This window comes from Pangasianodon hypophthalmus, chromosome 4 (genome assembly GCF_027358585.1).
Source record: "Pangasianodon hypophthalmus isolate fPanHyp1 chromosome 4, fPanHyp1.pri, whole genome shotgun sequence".
Lineage (NCBI taxonomy): Eukaryota > Metazoa > Chordata > Actinopteri > Siluriformes > Pangasiidae > Pangasianodon > Pangasianodon hypophthalmus.
Genome location: NC_069713.1, coordinates 3,998,297 through 4,018,854, shown reverse-complemented (window position 1 = coordinate 4,018,854; position 20,558 = coordinate 3,998,297). Strand labels below are relative to the sequence as shown.

The window sequence follows — 20,558 nt, the reverse complement described above, 5'->3', positions numbered from 1 at the left end:
GCCTGAGTATCGCAGCAGCACAGTTCCTCCAGGACTGACACGGGGGTTTCAGTGTAATTCATCAGTGTGTGCTGAAATTCTCACTCACACACACTCAAACACACGGAAACACACTCGCACGGAAACACACTCAAACACACTCACACACACTCAAACACACTCACACACACTCAAATGCACAGAAACACACTCAAACATACTCAAACACAATCAAACGCACAGAAACGCAATGAAACAAACACATTCAAACGCAATGAAACACAAACACACTGAAACACACTCAAACACACTCAAACTCACTGAAACACACTCAACTGCAGGGAGAGAACAAGAGCTCAGAGAGAGAGAGAGAAATAGTTACAGTCAGATAGAGAGAGAGAGAGAGAGAGTCACAGTCAGAGAGAGAGAGAGAGAGAGAGTTACAGTCAGAGAGAGAGAGAGAGAGAGAGTTACAGTCAGAGAGAGAGAGAGAGAGAGAGAGAGAGAGAGAAATAGTTACAGTCAGAGAGAGAGAGAGAGAGAGAGAGTCACAGTCAGAGAGAGAGAGAGATACAGTCAGAGAGAGAGAGAGAAATAGTTACAGTCAGAGAGAGAGACAGAGAGAGAGAGACTCACAGTCAGAGAGAGAGAGATACAGAGAGAGTCAGATAGAGAGAGAGGGAAAGACAGATAAAGAGAGATGGAGAGAGACACACACACAAAGACAGAGAAGAAGACAGAGAGAGGCTTCTCCAAATAATTATGTGGAAAATAAACTCATTTACATTTAAGTGCTTTTGTAGAATTAAATGCAAATGTGTTCGCTAAATGTAGCCGATCAGTCGTAACCTGTTCTTCGACTAACCTAGTTAATAACTGGGTATGGAGGGCATTAAGGCAGAGAAGCAACAAAGAGAACAAGGGTAACTCTTAAAATGGTGCTTCTACCACCACCATGCTTCAATATGGGGACAACATTCCTAGTGTGCATTTACGGTATTCATTCATTCATCCTTAGTAACCGCCTGGTCAGTAATTTAATCTAAGCTACTAGTATAGGATGGGGCGCTAATCATTACGCTAGCTTTACACTGTATGATTTTTGTCCAAGTTTTGCTGTTGCAGATAAAAATTTCACGTTGTAAAATAATTGTTTGGTTGTAGGATGAGGTCAGTGGTCTCAGAACACGTAACATGAGCGATTTAGTGGCACTGCGGCCGAAGACAACCAATGACAAAGTTGTGTCAGTGTGAGCACTGCTATGACGATCGTTTAAAATCCACCAATAGGAGGACGGTAAAATCACGTGACTCATATGCTACCAGCGAGGGAGAAATGTAAACAAAAAGCTCAGTTTGTGTTTATGCGAGCCAGTTTTCTGATTTCTGGATCACACTGGACTGACGACGTAAAACAGAACACGGAAATTTCCTTTAATCTTGGGTCTATCGTTAGAGGATCTTCATCGTATAATCACACAGTCGGTTATGTGTGTCGGAGTTGCAGATGTGGTTTCTGACACACACATCTATAAACAGGGACAAAAATATGTAAAAAAAAAAAAAAAAAAAAACAGTCGTTGTGGCAATCATAAATCCGAATCACTTAGGATGAGAGTCAGGTAGGGGGCGTGGCCTAAGTTTAAAGGTGGAGATTAAACATTAGGAGTATTTCAGATGATAATAATGTTGTATATTTGTTTTTATATGGCTTATGATATCACTTGAGTGTAATGATTTGGACATGCAGTTCATACTATGCTAATTCGGTGGCTATAAGATTGTATTAAATGTTAGCTACATTAGCTTTCGATCTCTAGAAGCAAATTGTGGCTGATTGAAATTATTGTGGACATTTAATTTTTTAGCTACATCCAAAAAAATGGTGTAACAGACATTGTGAAAAAACTTCTATTGTCGTCAAGGATCATAGAACTAGAAAATTGTAATTACGACATAACGGTGGTGTTCAAGTACCTCGTTTTTACGATATTTCTGACAAGACTTGAGGCTGTTTTAATTTCTTATTGTTCACCTGAACAATGCCTCGCAACAAATCTGAAAAAAAAAAAAGAAAAATAGCAGGAGTGTTGTAGAAATGCGCCGCTGATCCCGGCTTAATCGCTGATGATTACAGTTTAACTCCAAATCCCTGATCAGGTTACAGCACCATCCTGTTAAACTGCTCCATCACGCAGCCATCACCACTCATCACCATTCACTCTCATTCACGCTTCCTGCTGCCACGGAAACCGTGAGTCGGCATCAGAGGAAGCCTGTTGCCGTGGCGACCCTAAACACTATCCAGTCCCTGTCACTGTCCTTTCGCTTGTCTCTCCTGGAAACTTAAACAAAACTAGTCACGTCTCAGCTTGTGTGGGGAAAATGAAGTGTGTGTATCTGTGTGATGGGAACGCAGTGTGTGTTCACGCTGAACGTGTTTCAATCTTCCAGAGTTTACTTATTCACGTGTTGATCTGTCTGTCTGTTTACCAGGTTCACTTCCCAGACGTGGAGAGAGTAGAGTGGGTCAACAAGGTAACACACACACACACACACACACACACACACCCTGCTCACACTCAGTGGTGGATCAAGGTGGTAAAAATAGCCTGGCATCTGGAACAGTCAAGTCTCTCTCTCTCACTCTCTCTCTCTTTCTCTGTCTATCTTTATCTGACTGTGTGTTTCTGTCTCTTTCTCTCTCTCTCTCTATCTCTCAGTCTCTTTCTCTCGCAAATGTAAATCAGATTTTGTGCAATAATAAGAAAATAAATATTAAAATTACAACATATTGACTAAATAACACAAAAAATCCAATAATTCTGAATTATATTCATAATTCTGTGTTAATGGTTCCTGCATCTACAAGATTATTTTTATTTTTTAATTAATATTAAAATAAACTAAGCTAAACTTTATTTTCAGTATACTGGCATTGCTATCAGTCCTGCAATGTGTGTGTGTGTGTGTGTGTGTGTGTGTGTGGGGTCGTTGTGTAGACGGTGAATCAGATCTGGCCGTACGCTTGTCGCTTCCTGGAGAAACTCTTTCGGCAGAACATCGAACCAGCGGTGAAAGGAGCGAACACACACCTCAGCACGTTTTCCTTCACCAGGATAGAGCTGGGGGACAAGGTACACACACACACACACACACACACATTAAAGATTTTTCTCAAGCACAGGATGGATGATCGAGAGCAAGAGGTTGTGTGTGTGTGTGTGAGGCGATCTAAAAGAAGCCCTTATGTAGGCCAGCAGTCTTGTTCCAGGACTCTGTGTGCTAAAGGAATTATTCCTACACTGACTCCAGATCAGTTTGTCCCTGTAGCGTGTAATACAGTGGGCGTGTCCCGGAGCACAATGTGCTGATCCCAGATCAGTCCTAAAGATCCCACTATAAATCAAGACACCAGGAGAAATTTGTCAGTAGAGATCCTGAACTTCTGTTGTGATCTAACAAAAACGACAAACTGATGTACTGTATTTAATTTAAAACTATCTCCGAGATAACGTTCACACGGACTCATCACCAGATATACGCTTTCACTGATGCGTGAACCTGTGAAGAGCCATTTTTCTTAAAGTGTTATTTAGTTCTTGTGTAAAAGTTTCGCAAAAAGAAAGACTCTAAAAATTCCTGACAGATTTACAAAACTTTATTTGATTATCACATGCGTATGTTAACAAGTGAATTCATGGCACGGCTGATTTTCATTTAGCCACGCCCACAAACCTCCATAAAAGGCATCGAGAGCTGAAAATGGTGATAATGATGTGCAGCACGCGCTAAAGCATGCGCTAAATCTTCCAGTAATGCAGCTCAGCCACTAACCATAGACACACGATGACTCCTCCTTCTTTTATAGGGTGCCATTACTTTTGTTCTGATTGAATGGCTAGGATTAACTTATTCATCTTGATTTAAGGATTGTTTCGGATTCTTTCAAGTTTTACAAAAAGTCATTGAAATAAATGCTGATTTAGACTTGACAGAGTAATCTGTGGAGAAAATCGCAGCAACTCATCCACAGTTCTACGATCTGAAGCCGATCGATCGAGGTTCGCATTATTGCGTAAAGTTACACAAACTCAGGATACAACGTGTTTCTGAACTAACTGCATTCTCACGAACACCTCATTTCTTGTGCAAATGATTCTGGGAATGATTTACGAATAATTTCACTCGTATCCTGGTTGATAAATGAGACTCATTATGTGTACCGCGGAGAAGGTTTTTTTTTTTTTTTTTAATTACTGTCACTGATTTAATAATGAAACTGGAAATTAGAGTTGTGGACCACATCGCAGGAAGTTTTTGTTATACTATGATGCCTGAGAGAACCCGAGGTCATAAATAAAGGTTTCTATGATCGGTGTGTGATATACATATGTGTGTGTGTGTGTGTGTGTGTGTTTCCGCTGAAGCCTCTCAGGGTCAATGGGGTCAAAGTTTACACTGAGAACGTGGACACGCGCCAGATCATCATGGACCTTCAGATCAGGTGACGCACGTTTACACCACATGTGTATTTTTATACTTTTATTCTTTCGTTAATTTATTCAAATCTACTGTTTATTATTTTTTTAATCGCAGCTTCGTCGCAAACACCGAAATCGAGATGGACATCAAGCGATATTACTGCAAAGCTGGAATTAAAAGCATACAGGTACTTTATCTGTTCATGGCTTTTTGTTTTTGGGTCTACTTTATATAAAATATCAAACTTTGATCTTGAGTTACTAGTTTTAGAGTTTTTTTTTTTTAAACAACTCGACTTTTGCAAGGAGTTTCGTACAGCTAAGACGTATTAGTGTAAATTATGACACAATTTACTCGCTTGTTTTCATTTTATTGATTTCTAAACTAAACCACTGAGTTATTTGTGCTTTAGTTTTAATATACAGTGATGATACAATTTAATATACAATGATTCACGTTTTCATTCTTTTCTAATTTAATTTAACAATTTAATAATTTTCATTACAGTTATATTACTGACAACAACTGGAGTGAAAAGTAGAGTCTCTAAATTATTTACATTTTAGATCAAATCCATCGGAGTGTCGTCTGATCACACGCTTCTATACAAGAGATTAGACATGAGGAAGATCTGACCTTTTGTACAAAGCTTTGAATATTAAATATTCAAGATGTTGAACATTTACTTTCTTTGTTTTAAATATTTCAAAATTCTAAAACCTTCTGTTTATTTCCAATTTTAAATGGAAAAAAATCCCAGATTTTCAATGTGCTCTAAGACTTTGAAGTGGAGTTTGTATGTTCTCCCTGTGCTTCGGGGGTTTCCTCCAGGTACTCTGGTTTCCTCCCCCAGTCCAAAGACATGTGTTGTAGTGTGACTAGCATCCCTAAATTGTCCGGAGAGTGTGTGTGTGTGTGTGTGTGTGTGAGTGTGTGTGTGTGTGTGATTGTGCCCTGCGATGGGTTGGCAGCCCGTCCAGGGCGTCCCCCGTCTTGTGCCCCGAGTCTCCTGGGACAGACTCCAGGCTCCCCGCGACCCTGTGTAGGATAAACGGTACAGAGGATGGATGGATGATGGATGGATGGATGATGGATGGATGGATGGATGGATGGATGGATGATGGATGTCATTGTCATTAAAGCAGAAAGGGGACGTACCAAATACTAAGAAACTCTGAAATTCATGTAAATAATTCAGAGATTCTACTTTTCACTCGTTTTGTTGTCAATAATATAATTTCTAATGAAAATTGTTGTATTAAATTAGAAAGTAATGTGATGTAGAAGCATTTTCACTAGCGCTCTCGGACTTTTAGAGTCCACTCTATAATAAAACTAAAGCAAAAACATTTGCTAATGAATAATAAGAATGAAAAAATTGATTAATCTTTATTAATACGATGACATTTTCAGTTGTGTTTTTGTTCTTTAGCAATTTTTTTTTTCATTTTTGTGGATTTCTGGGTTTCGTTCTTGTTCGTGGAACCTGATCAGAGCTCTGATGAGTGTGTGTGATGGAGAAAAGACTTTTATTTTACTGGGATCTTTCCTGGAAAGAAGGATCCTCAACTAAATTCAACCTATTTATAAAGTGTGTGTGTGATTGAGTGTGTGTGTGTGTGTGTGTGTGTGTGTGTGTATTAATAGTGGGGCCTGTAACCAAATACAGGAATGCCCTTGTGCTGTAAGAGGAACTGGATGACACACACACACACCCACACACACACACACAGGCATGCATTGACATGCTCTGAGCACACGTAACTCATAACACACACACACACACACACACACACACACACACACATGTTCATTGTGTGGACCTGCAAGTTATTAAACCTCTGGATAAAGAATAAAGGATAAAGTGTGTGTGTGTGTGTTCTGGGTAACAGGAAGCAGATGAACTAATAAACCTAATCAGTGTAAGTGCTGAGTCACGTACGATGAAACAGAGACAAATCGACAGTAATAAAGCAGAACTGTAAGAGAATATAACATTATTAACACATCAACACATTATCACCACACACACACACACACACACTGCTACAGCGCTGAGCTGAAATGCTAAGCTCCGTAATCTCGTTGTAAATAAACACAATCCACGTATCAACAATTCCACCTTTGAACTTCGGGAGGCGGAGCCTAGGTGGGCGGAGTCATACCAAACTGCACTTATGCATGAAAGGTCAGAAATCCGCAGAACTCAGAGAATTACTTATTATTTTTGACGTCTGTGCGTTCGAGCTACAAAGCGGGAGAAAAACACATGGAAGCGTCCATGTTTGTCTTTTGCTAGCAACATGTTAGCCAGCTAAGTGCTGAGTGATGTATATTTACTTCCTGAAACCAGCGAACTGTAGAGTCAGCGTTATAAAGTGAACAAGTGAATATGTCTGTATGGTGATTGATCTAAAGCTTATATGTGAGCGGCGGCCATGTTGATTTGACGTCACTTGCTGAACTCGGAGCTGAACAGACCATCCTGAGTTTTCGAGTAGGAATTCTGAGTTGAGGAGGCGTTTCCTAGTTGGAGGTCAGACATTCCGAGTTAGTAGAATGCGGAATGAACTCAGGGTTGAGAAGACCTTCCTGACTTTATGAGTTGAGGCATGTTTTCTTTGTTTGTTTCCTCATATTGTCAGAAGAACCAGGAAAAACCCGACCTCCAACAAGGAAAAGTGTGTTCAAAGTGTGTTCGGAATTCCCAGCAGCATCCACGTAGCCGGAATTCTCTGACACAAACACATCTGTCACCGTTAAACAGAATTCCATTTGCTTTGTTTTCTACTTGATTTGACCTGCTAGCTGACCTAGTGTAGCTTTTGTGTTGTGAAAAGTTGTGTTTTTAACAACTTTGCACGTTTTAATTTGTAACGTAATTCCGTGGATTTTAGCCGTAATTCCTAAAGACAGATCATTTTTCACAAGCAACAATGAACATGACAGTTGACTCATCGTATACATCGTTTCTCGTCACTAATCACGCAGAAATAATTCACGTAAATCTTTTGTATGATTAGTAAATTCAGAGACTAGCCATACAGTCGTGACTTCGCCCTCGGTGCATCCGTGTTTTTCCAAGCTGAAGCAATGGAACTTTCCAAGTAGGATGGATCGCAGCATTAAAGCGTCGCTAAGTAGTAGCGGATATTTATTTATTTATTTATTTACTTACTTACTTACTTACGTATTTATTTATTTGCTTCTTTATTTCACTTAAACACCAGTGTGGTGAATATTTGATTTAACTTGAAAGAAAGTGATTCCAAACCAAATCCATAAATTAAGACAGATAAGACTAGCTGTTCAGTTAGGGCAAAAGTAATGGCACCCTATAAAAGGAGGAAGAGTTATTGTGTGCTAGCCGACATGCTGCAGTGGCTGAGCTGCATTACTGGAAAAAATTTTTTAAAAATAATTTTTTTTCTTTATTAAGCACATTCTTATCACAGAATACCTCTTTTCATCCAAACAGAAGACATTCTTTTGGTCAAAAGCAACGAGAGACGACCGGACAAATGATTTTATAAACACGGCTCGTCCTTGCAGGCTGCGTTTCATTTCAGCTCTGTGATCCAGGCGTTTTAATTTCCCATGCGGTAACGCTGACAGTTTGCATGTCAGGTGTGTGTGTGTGTGTATGTGTGTGTGTGTGTGTACGTGCGTGTGTGTGTGTGTGTGTGTGTGGTAAGCAGCAGAGCTACAGTACATCACACTGTGGCTCATCATAGATGTACCCAAGACATTTCTGTATAATTAATTTATTGTGTCTCTCTCTTTCTCTCTCTCTGTGTGTGTGTGTGTGTGTGTGTGTGTGTGTGTGTGTGTGTGTGTGTGTGTGTAGCTCCACGGTGTGTTGCGGGTGGTGTTGGAGCCACTGATGGGGGAAATGCCGCTGGTCGGTGCCTTCTCTCTTTTCTTCCTCAAGAAACCGGTGAGTTTAAGAGTTTTTTTTTAATCTATGTGGCTGCGTCCCAAATGCCAGTTCTTTAATAAACAACACAAACAAACAAACAAACAAACAATTACTACTACTATTACTAATAATAATAATGGTTGCTAGGTAGATTTTTACAGAGAACCACCAATCAAACCAAAACAGCCTAAAAGTTCAATCCTGTCAAAATATAACATTGCCATAGCAACCACCATGGATTTATTATTGATTGGTAATTAGCTAACTAGCTAAGCATTCAGGTTCTGTCTCTCATGTCAACCTACAATCGAGTGTGTGTGTGTGTGTGTGTGTGTGTGTGTGTGTGTGTGTGTGAGAGAGAGAGAGAGACAGAGAGGGAGAGGAAGAGAGAGAGACAGAAACAGAGAGATAGAGAGAGAGAGAGCAGAGAGAGGACGAAAGAGAGAGAGGATGACAGAGAGAGACAGAGAGATAGAGAGAGAGACAGAGAGGGAGAGAGAGAGAGTGAGTCCTAGATGATATAACCTCCATATAAAGCTGCTGTGTTGCTCTAATGGTTTATTTGGTCGTTATTTGATTGAGAGAAAAGCAAAACAAATTTAAATATGCAAATGAGATGCAAATTGATAATAAATAGGAAAACAAATGAACAGATAAAAAGAACAGAACAGAAAAGAAGATGAACGGTGTGAGAAAAGGATGTAAACATGTAAAGAGAGATAGATGTGGAGATTAGATAATGTGTGTGTGTGTGTGTGTGTGTGTGTGTGTGTGTGTGTGTGTGTGATGCTGCAGTCTGATTTTTGCAGCAGCAGCACGTCCTTGTATGCTGTTACACTATATTGATCCCCCATGTGTGTGTGTGTGTGTGTGTGTGTGTGTGTGTTTTATTGCACAATTGAATCAGCATCTAAAGTGCATTTCTAACAAAGACTTTTACCTCCAACACACACACATACACACACACACACACACACACACTGAGCTGAGTATGCAGCTCAACTTTCTTTACCTTCTATTAACAAAGCGTTTCCTGTTTCAGCTCCTGGACATCGGCTGGGCCGGACTCACCAACATCCTGGACATTCCTGGCCTGAAGTAAGTCCGACTCGAGCTTCTATAAATTAGCTCTGGACTCTTGTTTTGTTGTTTTCTTTCCAAATTAGAAAGAATGAAGTCATTCTCACATCTAGAAAATCAGCACCTCTAGCTGTATGTTACAGATGACACAGTGAACTCCTCCTGCTGAGAATCAATAACCAATCAGAATTCATGTAGAATGTTTGTGGAGCTGCTTTGTAAAATGGCTGCCATCTTGTAAAGATGCTAACTAGCTAGTATGCTAGTATCTGAAACAGATTTCCTGTTACCTGGCCTTAAGTACATCCAACTTTTTAACCTTCCAATTTATTAGGAACACCTGTAAAACTGCACATTCATGCAGGTATCTAATCAGCCAATCATGTGGCAGCAGCACAATGCAAAAGAATCATGCAGCTACAGGTCAAGAGCTTCAGTTAATGTTCACATCAAACAGCAGAATGAAGAAAAAGTGGGATCTCTGTGACTTTGATCATGGCATGGATATTGGTACCAGAAGGGCTGGTTTGAGTATTTCAGAAACTGCTGATCTCCTGGGAATTTCACACACAACAGTCTCTAGAGTTTACACAGAATGGTGCGAAAAACAAAAACCACTGAGTAAGCAGCAGTTCTGTTGATAAGAGGTCAGAGGAAAATTGCCAGATTGGTTCGAGCTGCTATGAAGGATCTAGTAACTCAAATAAGCACTCTTTACAACTGTGGTGAGCAGAAAAGCATCTCAACATGCACAAAATATCGAACCTTGAGGTGGATGGGCTACAACAGCAGAAGACCACATCAGGTTCCACTCCTCTCAGCCAAGAACAGCAATCTGAGGCTATCATGGGCACAGACTCACCGACACAGGACAGCTGAAGATTAGAAAACAAATCACCTGCTCTTTTTCCAGTCTTCAACTGTCCAATTTCGCAGATATCAGAAGTTTCGGGCCCCAGTTCTGGTACGAATTACTTATAGGAGCAGCATGTGACAAATCTTTGACCAGTAGCACATCAGCTGTGGCTGTGTTGAAAGCTCATTACCTACCATTAATTAGCTAGATATTTAGCTCTATTAGTCATTTGTAACTTACTAGCTAGTTAGCTGTCTAGTTAGCTATATTAGTCATTTGTAACTTGGTTACTAACATTAGCTATCTATATTATTTCAACTCACTAGCTACTATTAATTAATTAGCTGTATTAGTCATTTGTAACTTACTAGCTAGTTAGCTATATAAGTCATTTGTAACTCGATTACTAGCATTAGTTAGATATCTAGCTAGCTATATTACTGTAACTCGCTAGCTACTATTAATTAACTAGCTGTAATAGTCTTTTGGAAATTATAGCTACTATTAATTCGCTATATAGCTAGCTGTATTAGTCATTTGTAGCTTGCTAGCTCACTGCCTCATCACTACAAAACCTAACCTTATTTATAAAATGTCAAATAACGAGACACATTCAGATCAACATGTAGTAAATTTATTTATAAAACACATAAAAAAATATGTTTCAGGTTGTGTGTTTAATGAGACAGTAAAACAGCTGGCACACAGCTGGATGAGGGGTGTAATGAGGGTCCCATGTCCCGTGTGTGTGTGTGTGTGTGTGTGTGTGTGTGTGTGAGAGAGAGAGAGAGAGAGAGAGAAACTCACTACTGGGAAAAAAAAAAAAAAACTGTTCACTTTTTCCATAAAGTAATGTATTAATGTATATAATATTCTTTCCTGTCTAGTTGTTATCTATCTATCTATCTATCTATCTATCTGTTTAAGTTATGAATTAAAACATGATCTTGAATTAGCACACTAGCATCTAACATAATGGGTTACTATTACAATCAATTTTAGGAAGAAAACAAATTATTAGCATGCTAACTTTGAGCTATTCTAGCCTGATCGGCTAATTTGTGGTTTGTATGAGATAGAGCTTGACTAATTAGCAAGTGTAGCTAATATCTGACTTAAAACACAATTTTCAAAGCTACTGAGCCTTACATAGCAGTTTAGCTTGCTAGCTAGTTGTCTGGTTTGCCGTTAGCAAGATTGTACTCTACATAACATCAAGACAACTAGCTGTAGATTAAAGATAACACTTTATCTGCTAACACGAATAAATAGCTAGCAACTATCAAGAACAGACTCTTTTGTAAAAATGGCTGACGCTGTTGTAAGGACACTGACTAGCCAGGAATGGTAGCGTTTGTGTTTTCTCCTCTGCTTTAACACACAGGATTCACCTCAGGAATTAGCAATCAAGCTCTTTATGAAGCTAGAGCTGTTGAATGAAATCAGAAAATCTGTCAGCGTGGGTTCCCAGCTGATTAGCATTCCATTAAAGTGTTATCTTTAGAAGCTAATTGCGCATATGACTCACCGTAAAATGAAGGATCTTACAGTTTCAGGCGTTAAATAATCATTTCTGTCAAATTAGAGCTCAGATTGCTTTTTAGCGAGATGTTTTCCACAATTCTGTGGTGAATTACTGCCAGGATGGATGTTAGAGAAGTATTTTAATAAACAATAGTTTATTGTGTTCTTAAACCAAAGACAGGAGCTCAGTTCAGCACTGTATGAATACCAAAGAGGGAGAAATGACGGTGCGAAACTTTTCACACTGTCTGCTGATTCTCTAAGATTCCGGGACAAACGTGAAAGGAATGAAATGAATGAATTTCTGATCATCTTTATGGAAATCATGAGCACAATATCAAACGATATTGAACATGTCTGGACACGAGCTGAAATTAAGCTCCGCCCACAAACATGCAGCAACAAACTAACAATACATACAAGCTTGTCAAGCCCTAGCTACACAGTAAAGAATTTATTTTACCGACAATTAAATTTTTTTCTTTGATAAAGGACGACACTTCACGCTTTTTATCTGTTTATTGTTGTGGAACTTCCGTGAAACAAGTTACTTCCTTTCCTCACTTATGCTATAGCAGCTATAAACAGTCGTATCCTCACCAGCCGATCTTTTTTCGCAGCTTGTGAATGAGCTGTTACTATAGAAACGATAACGTATTAGAACGAGCGCATTGATATAAACTTGCACTACTGTCAGAGCTGCTGTTGTAGAAAATTAATCAACACCTTCTGACCAATCAGCATCCAGAATTCGACAGTGGTGTAAAATATATTATAATATAGATAGAATAAATGTTATATTGCTAATATTTTATATGTTAAAATGTTTGTGTATATTGCTAAATAAGCATATTTACATATAGTAATATACATAAATATGCTTTATTATTAAAAAAATTATTTGAGCTAAAGAATTTGTTATTAATTTATTTATTAATTATTTATTAACCTGTGCAGTGGAGGGATTCTCCAGTGTCATAATAGTAATACTAATACTACTACTACTACTACTACTACTAATAATAATAATAATAATAATAATAACGTGAAGTCTGCAATGCTAGTAGAAGTTTGAGTGCTACTGTGTTGAGCAGTGAGACTCAGTGTGTAATTATTGTTACCCGTGTGCTCGGGCAAATGTGTTAACTCTGAGCAGCTGCAGTGTGAAGTTGTAAAAGTAATGGCTCCCTGTGGGGGATGTTAAGCATGGTGTAATGGCAGCACTGTGTTAACAGACTGACTTACACTCGGTTTAAAGTAACCGCTCAGAGGTGTGTAGATGGTGTGTGGTGTTCTGTTCCACTCACCCAGACCTGCAGAAAACAAAATATTTATCTACCTGTAAAGAATTTATTTGATAATTGTTTATATTAAGTAATATTTGATAAGTAATATTTGATATTCGTTTAAACACTGTGTGTTGTGCTGTTATAGGAAAATCATCAACGACAGTGTGGTGTGATGAAGTAGAGTTACTCTTTCCACCTTAATGTTGATTATTTTCTATGTTCTGAACAGCAAATTGCCAACGTTTATGCTTTATTTTTTATTTATTAAAGAACAACATGTCGTATGTTTTACCCGTTTATAGCTACATTAAATGTTGCGGAAAATTCATCAAATTATTATTAGCCCGGGTTTGGATTATTAGCCCGAGTTTGGATTTGTTCCGCTGTTTGGTGGAGAAACAGTGCAAGCAAAGCATGTTAGCAAAACCGTGAATATACTGTAGATTGGTATCAGTGCTCTTCCCCCTGTCTTTCAAAAATAAAAAGACATCAGTGTAAAGTTTAATTTTTGGCATCTTCAGATGGATTATTTTGTGAAACCGAGCGCAACAGCACCACCAATGTTTGTAAGAAAAACATACCTTAATACCAAGAATGATATTAAGAAGTGAGATGTGATGCTGGGGCTGATTTCTTTCTACCCCAGACTGTAGATTCATGCAGCCAATCAGTGACAGTCGTGTCAGGTGATTACACAGACCGACACGCCTACTGGATCTGATCACGCCTCCGTAACACATCATCAGCCGCGACTGAGAAGGCGTGTAGCGAATGTAAACAAAAAATTTACTTTATAAGACTTTCTTTCTCTTTTTCTTCTCTCAAAGTGTCATGATACGGTACAGGTACACACACAAGCGCAGGTATTTAATGCTTTATTTAGGATGGACGACAAACCAGAGACGTAATCCAAGGTAATGTCGATATTCAGGCAAGGGTCAGGTGATGGACAAACAACATGAACTAGGGAAGGCAAGAGCGAGACGAGAAAACCAGAAACAAGATCAAAACCAGAGAGACGATCAGTAAACAACGGCTTGGTACAGAAACACAGAGCGTATACTTCACAGTGAGTGTGTGGAGTGATGTGAGTCCAGGTGTGTGTGATCAGTAATCAGTAATCAGGTGAACGTGAAAGTGAGAGTTTGTGGTGGATGGGAGTTGTAGTCCTCGGCGGCCATGACTGTAGGCATCACTGTCGTCTGGGAATTGTAGTGAGATGACATGACACAAAGCTACTTGTAGTAATCTGTAAGAAAATAAAACACACGTTGTCCAATCAAAGCACGAATTTCACAAAAGGACAAACGACAGAAGCGTAAGTTCAGTGACTGGTATAAAGAGGAAACGCACCATTAACCCAGTAGAGCATTTACTTGTAATACTTTAAAATCATGAATGTACTGTAGGTGTACCTGTCTTTATATGTGTGTGTGTCTGTGTAATATTTTACTCTACATCATTCTTATTACACCATCCGTAAGACCTTGTGACATAACGCATTGCTCAGTACTAATTGTCGAGTTGTATCCCCACCCGCCGTTGTTGTGTGTGCGACAATAAAATTTTTAAAACTCTCTGTAAGCACAAACACACTGCTGACCCAATGAGAGAATCTGAATGAATGTAAAATCACTACATGTGCGTTAAGATTTAAAGATTTTAATGCTCTCAGCACTGAGAGTGCTGACAGAACATCCACACACACACACACACACACACACACACGCTGGGAGATGCAGCCGTGTGAGTCACTGACTGTAATATATTATGGCACCCGTAGCGCATGTAGTGTTTAAAAGCTATAAATTCTCTTGTTCAGGCACATTAATGCTTTTTTTTTTTATTATTTTAGAGAAATAGATGATCATTGTGGTTTTTAATTATCCAGAAGCACAACTGCTCAACACTTTTACCGCTTTGTTTTACAGTCAGGTTTGAGAGAAGGTTTATACGTGCAGACGCAGGCGGTTTTCTGCCCCTGATGGAGAGATCTGTGAGTTTGTAAATTAAAGAAATGAAATTAAATACAGAAGCCACATGAGGTTGTGTGTGTGTATGTGTCTGTTGAGGTCTTGTGCAGGAATCTCTGAAACTCTTTAAAACACCTCCACACCTAATAGTGTGTCTTGACCATTTTCGCATAAAATGGAGTAAACCTGTAATTCAATTTGTCGCTCCAAACGTGTAAACGCCGGCACTTTTACTCGGGTTGAAATGTGGTGATCGGGTGACAAGAACTGACCTTGGATCAGCCGTAAGGGGTAATGTGGTTATCTGTACCGTGTGGTCAGAGGCAGGACACGAGTGTGTAAACTCAGCTGATTTTTTTGAAGGACTTTCCATCAAAATAAGTAGCCGAGGTCAGAACACAGATAGGCAACAAAAAACAAGAGAGAAACGTAATCATAAATGAAAACATGGATGAAAACGTAGCTAATGGGTAGCCAGCTCTGCAAGACTTTATTATTATCATTATTATTATTAGTCCAGCAAGGATTGTTAACAAGTGTAATATCGTAAACAAGCAAGTTTAGCTAGCTAACACAGAAGCGAACAATTCCCTGTCTCCACTAAGAACGAACAAACAGGTGAGTGAATATTAGTCAAACGTTTTTTTTTTGGTTTTTTTACGGTAACGATATTCACTATTTGGAGGCATAACGTTGGATTTCTTCAGTATGCTATTAGCTACAGTTCGCTAAAGAGATTGAATCTGTAATGATAACGTACTTCATAAGACGTAGCCTAATGTTACGTTAGCTGTGATTTTTATTTTGTAGCTTGCTAGACAAACAAACACTGCGTACGTGTGTGCCTTTTATATCTGATGGGGATACTTCGATAGGAGGAGCCATATTATGTCATTTTCGATGGATGTGGATTAGTATTTTGCTCTGCATTAGACTTCAACTGAAGAAAGTCATTGAATGCAACCGGACTATTCCATTACACAAGGTCTGGTCACACCTCTGAACGAAACTCGGAAAACCTGAAACCACAGACGGACACCAAGGCATAGAAACGAACATAAACAAGAACAAGACTATGCAACGTGACAAAAAAAACACAACTTTATAAACAGATGAAGTAATTAAGGGCAGAACATACGCTACGCTCGACTAAAGCGTGGAATTTCTGACCTCCAGCTGGGAAAATCCGATGAAAAACACCTCCTCAACTTCGGATTCCTACCCAGAAGGTTGAGAAGGTGTCCTCACTCCAGAATTCAGCATCTGATGTCATGCCAACATGGCCGCTCAGTAGCACTTCACTACTTTAAATGAGTTTATAGCAGTATTTACTTTAAATCAATCAACATGGACTAGGTAAAGTTAGCTGACTAGCTTCACTGCAAAAGGGAAAATATCTTGGATATGGTCAGATTTATCTAGTATTCCCAATTATAAGAGTATAGCAAACCAAATATAAGATTATTAAACCTATTTCTAGACATTATTACCCATTTCAAATACATTTTCTTGTTCTTTTTGCAGATTATTTTGCATCTTTTTAGAAATAAATTACCAAAAAAAAATTAATCTGCCAATAGAAGAAGACTATTTCAAGCTTGGAATGAGTAAAAATATCTAGAATTTATTTAGTAATCTTATATTTGGTTTGTTGTGATCTTGAAATAGGAAATACTAGATACATTTGACTATATTCAAGATATTTTCACTTGCTAAGATGCTGTTTTTGCAGTGTTGTTGCTAATAAAACACACAATTTCATGGCGGCGTCCATGTTTTATCGCCACTTTGTAGATTGAATGCAAAAGAAAGCTCAAAAATGATGGAATTACGAGTTCAGTTGAACGCAACAGGGTGTACACATCTGGAAAATAAATTTATTTATTAATTTATTAATAGAGACAAGAGTGAAGTCAAAAACAAGCCCAAAGCGCTGAGAAGGAGTCGTGACATGGCTATCATGACTCCTCTGTAAAACACTACAGAAATGCTGCTGCGTCAGAACAGATCTGTTGTGATACTCAGGTCAAATACATTCCCATGAGACATTTCTTCTCTTTTTCTTTTTAACCAACTCTGTGGTTGTGGTTATTGTTTTTTTTAAGATCTGAGAACACTGTGGTTGTATATTTCCGGTCTTCTTTACGGTTTAGTAATTTCCTGTTCTGCTAAGTCTAAGAGCTGTGTCACCTACAAACTGTAATGTGTGTGTGTGTGTGTGTGTGTGTGTGTGAGAGAGAGAGAGAGAGAGGAGAGAGCAGAGCCCATGTTACCTCTGTACTCCATTATTTAAAGAGTAATTCGCATATTTACACCTTTTCAGACTCATGATCTTCTTCTTTTTCAAATGTTTTTCAAGCAGCAGACAGGAATTTGACTTTTCTCTTTCAAAGGATGGAGTGTGTAAAATTCCAACACTACTTTTTATCCTCTTCCTGTTACTAAAGGTGTGCCTCAAGTCTCTACATTAGGCCCGACTTTGTTTTCTATCAGTGCTGCTCTCAGTCCCTCATATGCTGATGATACAGTATTGTGTGCCACTGACATTACTTCAGCATACTTTTACCAGCATTAAACCATCATTATACTCCTCTAACGGCGTTTTCACACTTTTTATTCCAGTCTCGAATCTCTCTGCTTCGAGAGTTTAGTAGGTTTAGTCAAGTGTTAGATTGGAGAACTGTCTTTGTGCCAGGGTACGTCTCAGGAACTGATTTCTGATTCTCCTGAACACTGAGGGAGGCACTTACTTTTGGATTTTTTTTTTTTTTTTTTTTAGTGGTGGCTTGAGTAGTGCGCACTCTACCGCCTATCTAGGGCACTAATCGCAGGGTGTGAATACAGGACACATTCCTGAGCAGCTCGGGAAAGTGACGTAGTCAGAGATCAGGAGCAGCTGGTGTGGAGACGTCACTGAGATCTGAGCAGAGAAGACGAGTGACGGACAGTCCAGTGTGTGAGCTGATGCTTTTAGACAACTGTGGAGGAAACACACATGCACACACACACACACACACACACACACACACACACACATATACATATATATAGACATGCCAGCTCATGTGCACAGAGTATAATGTTTCTGGACAGTTTGTAATGTGTGCGTGTGTGTGTGTGTGTGTGTGTGTGTGTGTGTGCGTGTGTGTGCGTGTGTGTGTGTGCGTGTGAGTGTGTGTGTGTGTGTAAGACCACTGTACTCTATTGTTGAGAGATTTATATGAGTGTTTACACCTTTTTATCCTCTCTCTCTCTCTCTCTCTCTCTCCCTCTCTCTTATTCCTTTCTCCTGGTCGTAAATTAAGGCTATGAGACGTTTTCTTGGGCCAATTTCAGCCATTTGGATATGTGTGTGTGTGTGTGTGTGTCAGGGCTTGATAAGACTCATTACAAAAAGTTTTATATATTTTAATTATTTCTCCCCTTCCTTCATCATAATTCAAAATAGTGTTCAGCGTTAACCCTTTAATCAACAAATCATCATTACTGAAAGGTTGAAAAAGTTTACACACAACTTAACTAAAAGTGAATGAGACCCAATGTCCCCTTTACTCCAGACGTAGTCTATCAGCCAGGACATGTCTGATGTCTGAAGTTCTGCACTGAAGCTCAGATGCTAATTGAGCTAACAGCTAACAGACGCTACCAGATTAGCATTATGTCAACTGCATACAGATCGTGATGCTAAAAATGGTAGTGATAAGCTATGGTTACTTTCAGGGTGAGTTGTTAACACTAACGTAAGAGGAACTGGAAACAATGAGCAAATATTATATGGGAAACGAAGAGGGTCAAAATCATATGAGTGGCCATAAGGATCAAACTCATGTCAGCAGCCATAAGGGTCAAAATCATGTGAGCGGCCATAAGGGTCAAAATCATGTGAGCGGAAGATAAGGGTCAAAATCATGTGAGCGGCCATAAGGGTCAAAATGAGGTGAGGGGCCATTAGGGTTTAAAATTATGTGAATGGCCATTAGGGTTTAAAATTATGTGAATGGCCATGAAGGTCAAAATCATGTGAGCAGCCATAAGGGTCAAAACGAGGTGAGGGGTCATAAGGGTCAAAATCGTGAGCAGCCATAAGGGTCAAAATCGTGAGCAGCCATAAGGGTCAAAATCGTGAGCAGCCATAAGGGTCAAAATCATGTGAGCAGCCATAAGGGTCAAAATGAGATGAGGGGCCATACGGGTCAAAAAGAGTGCACGGCCATTAGGGTTAAAATGATGTGAGTAGCCATAAGGGTCAAAATCAGCGATAACAATACCCCCTTATAGTATCGCTGTCATACTGATATATTGTCACACCCGCAGCTATTGCGTGACTTTGTGTTGTGGTTTTATGTTGGCAGTGGATTCTCGGACAGCCTGATCCAGGACGTAATCTCCAGCTACCTGGTGCTGCCGAACAGGATCACCGTGCCACTAGTGGGCGACGTAGAGCTGGAGCAGCTGCGGTTTCCCATGCCTAAGGTCAACACACACACACACACACACACACACACACACACATACACAAGTGGTTCAGTAATCTTGAAGATGTATCCACGGCTCCAGGGCATATTAATGCTCTGTTTCCTGTATGTGTGTGTATTTACAGGGTGTGTTAAGGATCCACTTCCTGGAAGCGCAGGATCTGGAGGGGAAGGACAAGTTCTTCGGTGGTCTGATCAAGGGCAAATCAGACCCGTACGGAGTCATCCAGGTCGCTAATCAGATTTTTCAGAGCAAAACCATTAAAGAGTGTTTAAACCCAAAGTGGAATGAAGTGTTTGAGGTGAGTGTATATAATGAAGAATTGGACGTGACTCGTTATTTATTTAAATATTAATTGGAATATAATTTTTAACTTCAAACAAACAATGGAGAAGAAATAATTGTGTGGCTTTCTTAAGCAAAACAAAATCACGAGAAGGCGAAATAATTTTTTTAATCAATTTTTAGGTTATGAATTTATTTTTATATTTTATATTTAATGGTTGACAAAATTTTGTACTAGGCCAGTTATTTTTTTATTTATTTACTTTTTTTTAATATTCGGTTTTGTTCATTTACGAACAGTTTTTTTGGTGGGATTTATTTTTGGTGGGATTTTTTTTGTTTTTGCTTTTAATTATGGAGCTTAAATAATTGTGTTGTTTTCTTAAATGAAAAAAAATCAAAACAAAAAGGGGGTTATAGATTAGTTTTTATTTATTTCAATTTATTTATTTTACACGATTTCATACCAGCACAGTTTTTTTTTTTTTTTGGCTTTGTTTATTTACAGTTTTTTTTTTTTAGTGGGAAGGAAGGTCATTTGTATTTTTTGTTTTGTTGGTTGTTGTAGTTTTATGCTGTTTTTATTTTTAACAATAGAAAATAAATAAATGTGATAGATATATATATAGAAAAACCTAAGAAAGCAAAATGATTTTTTAAAATAAATTTTATATTTTTTATAAAATTGGTTT

General features: G+C 38.8%; 1 protein-coding gene across 4 annotated transcripts in view; it reads left to right on the top strand.

Annotated features, from left to right (window-relative positions):
- The window catches only part of esyt2b (extended synaptotagmin-like protein 2b), a 45,659-nt gene that overhangs the window by 6,162 nt on the left and 18,939 nt on the right, over positions 1 to 20,558 (top strand). For all 4 annotated transcript variants that reach the window (XM_053233321.1, XM_053233320.1, XM_053233319.1 and 1 more), the window contains exons 2-9: positions 2,476 to 2,517; positions 2,982 to 3,116; positions 4,410 to 4,486; positions 4,579 to 4,651; positions 8,312 to 8,401; positions 9,426 to 9,481; positions 19,458 to 19,578; positions 19,706 to 19,882. In XM_053233321.1, the coding sequence (XP_053089296.1) occupies positions 2,476 to 2,517; positions 2,982 to 3,116; positions 4,410 to 4,486; positions 4,579 to 4,651; positions 8,312 to 8,401; positions 9,426 to 9,481; positions 19,458 to 19,578; positions 19,706 to 19,882 (771 nt within the window). The remainder of the gene's footprint in view (positions 1 to 2,475; positions 2,518 to 2,981; positions 3,117 to 4,409; positions 4,487 to 4,578; positions 4,652 to 8,311; positions 8,402 to 9,425; positions 9,482 to 19,457; positions 19,579 to 19,705; positions 19,883 to 20,558) is intronic.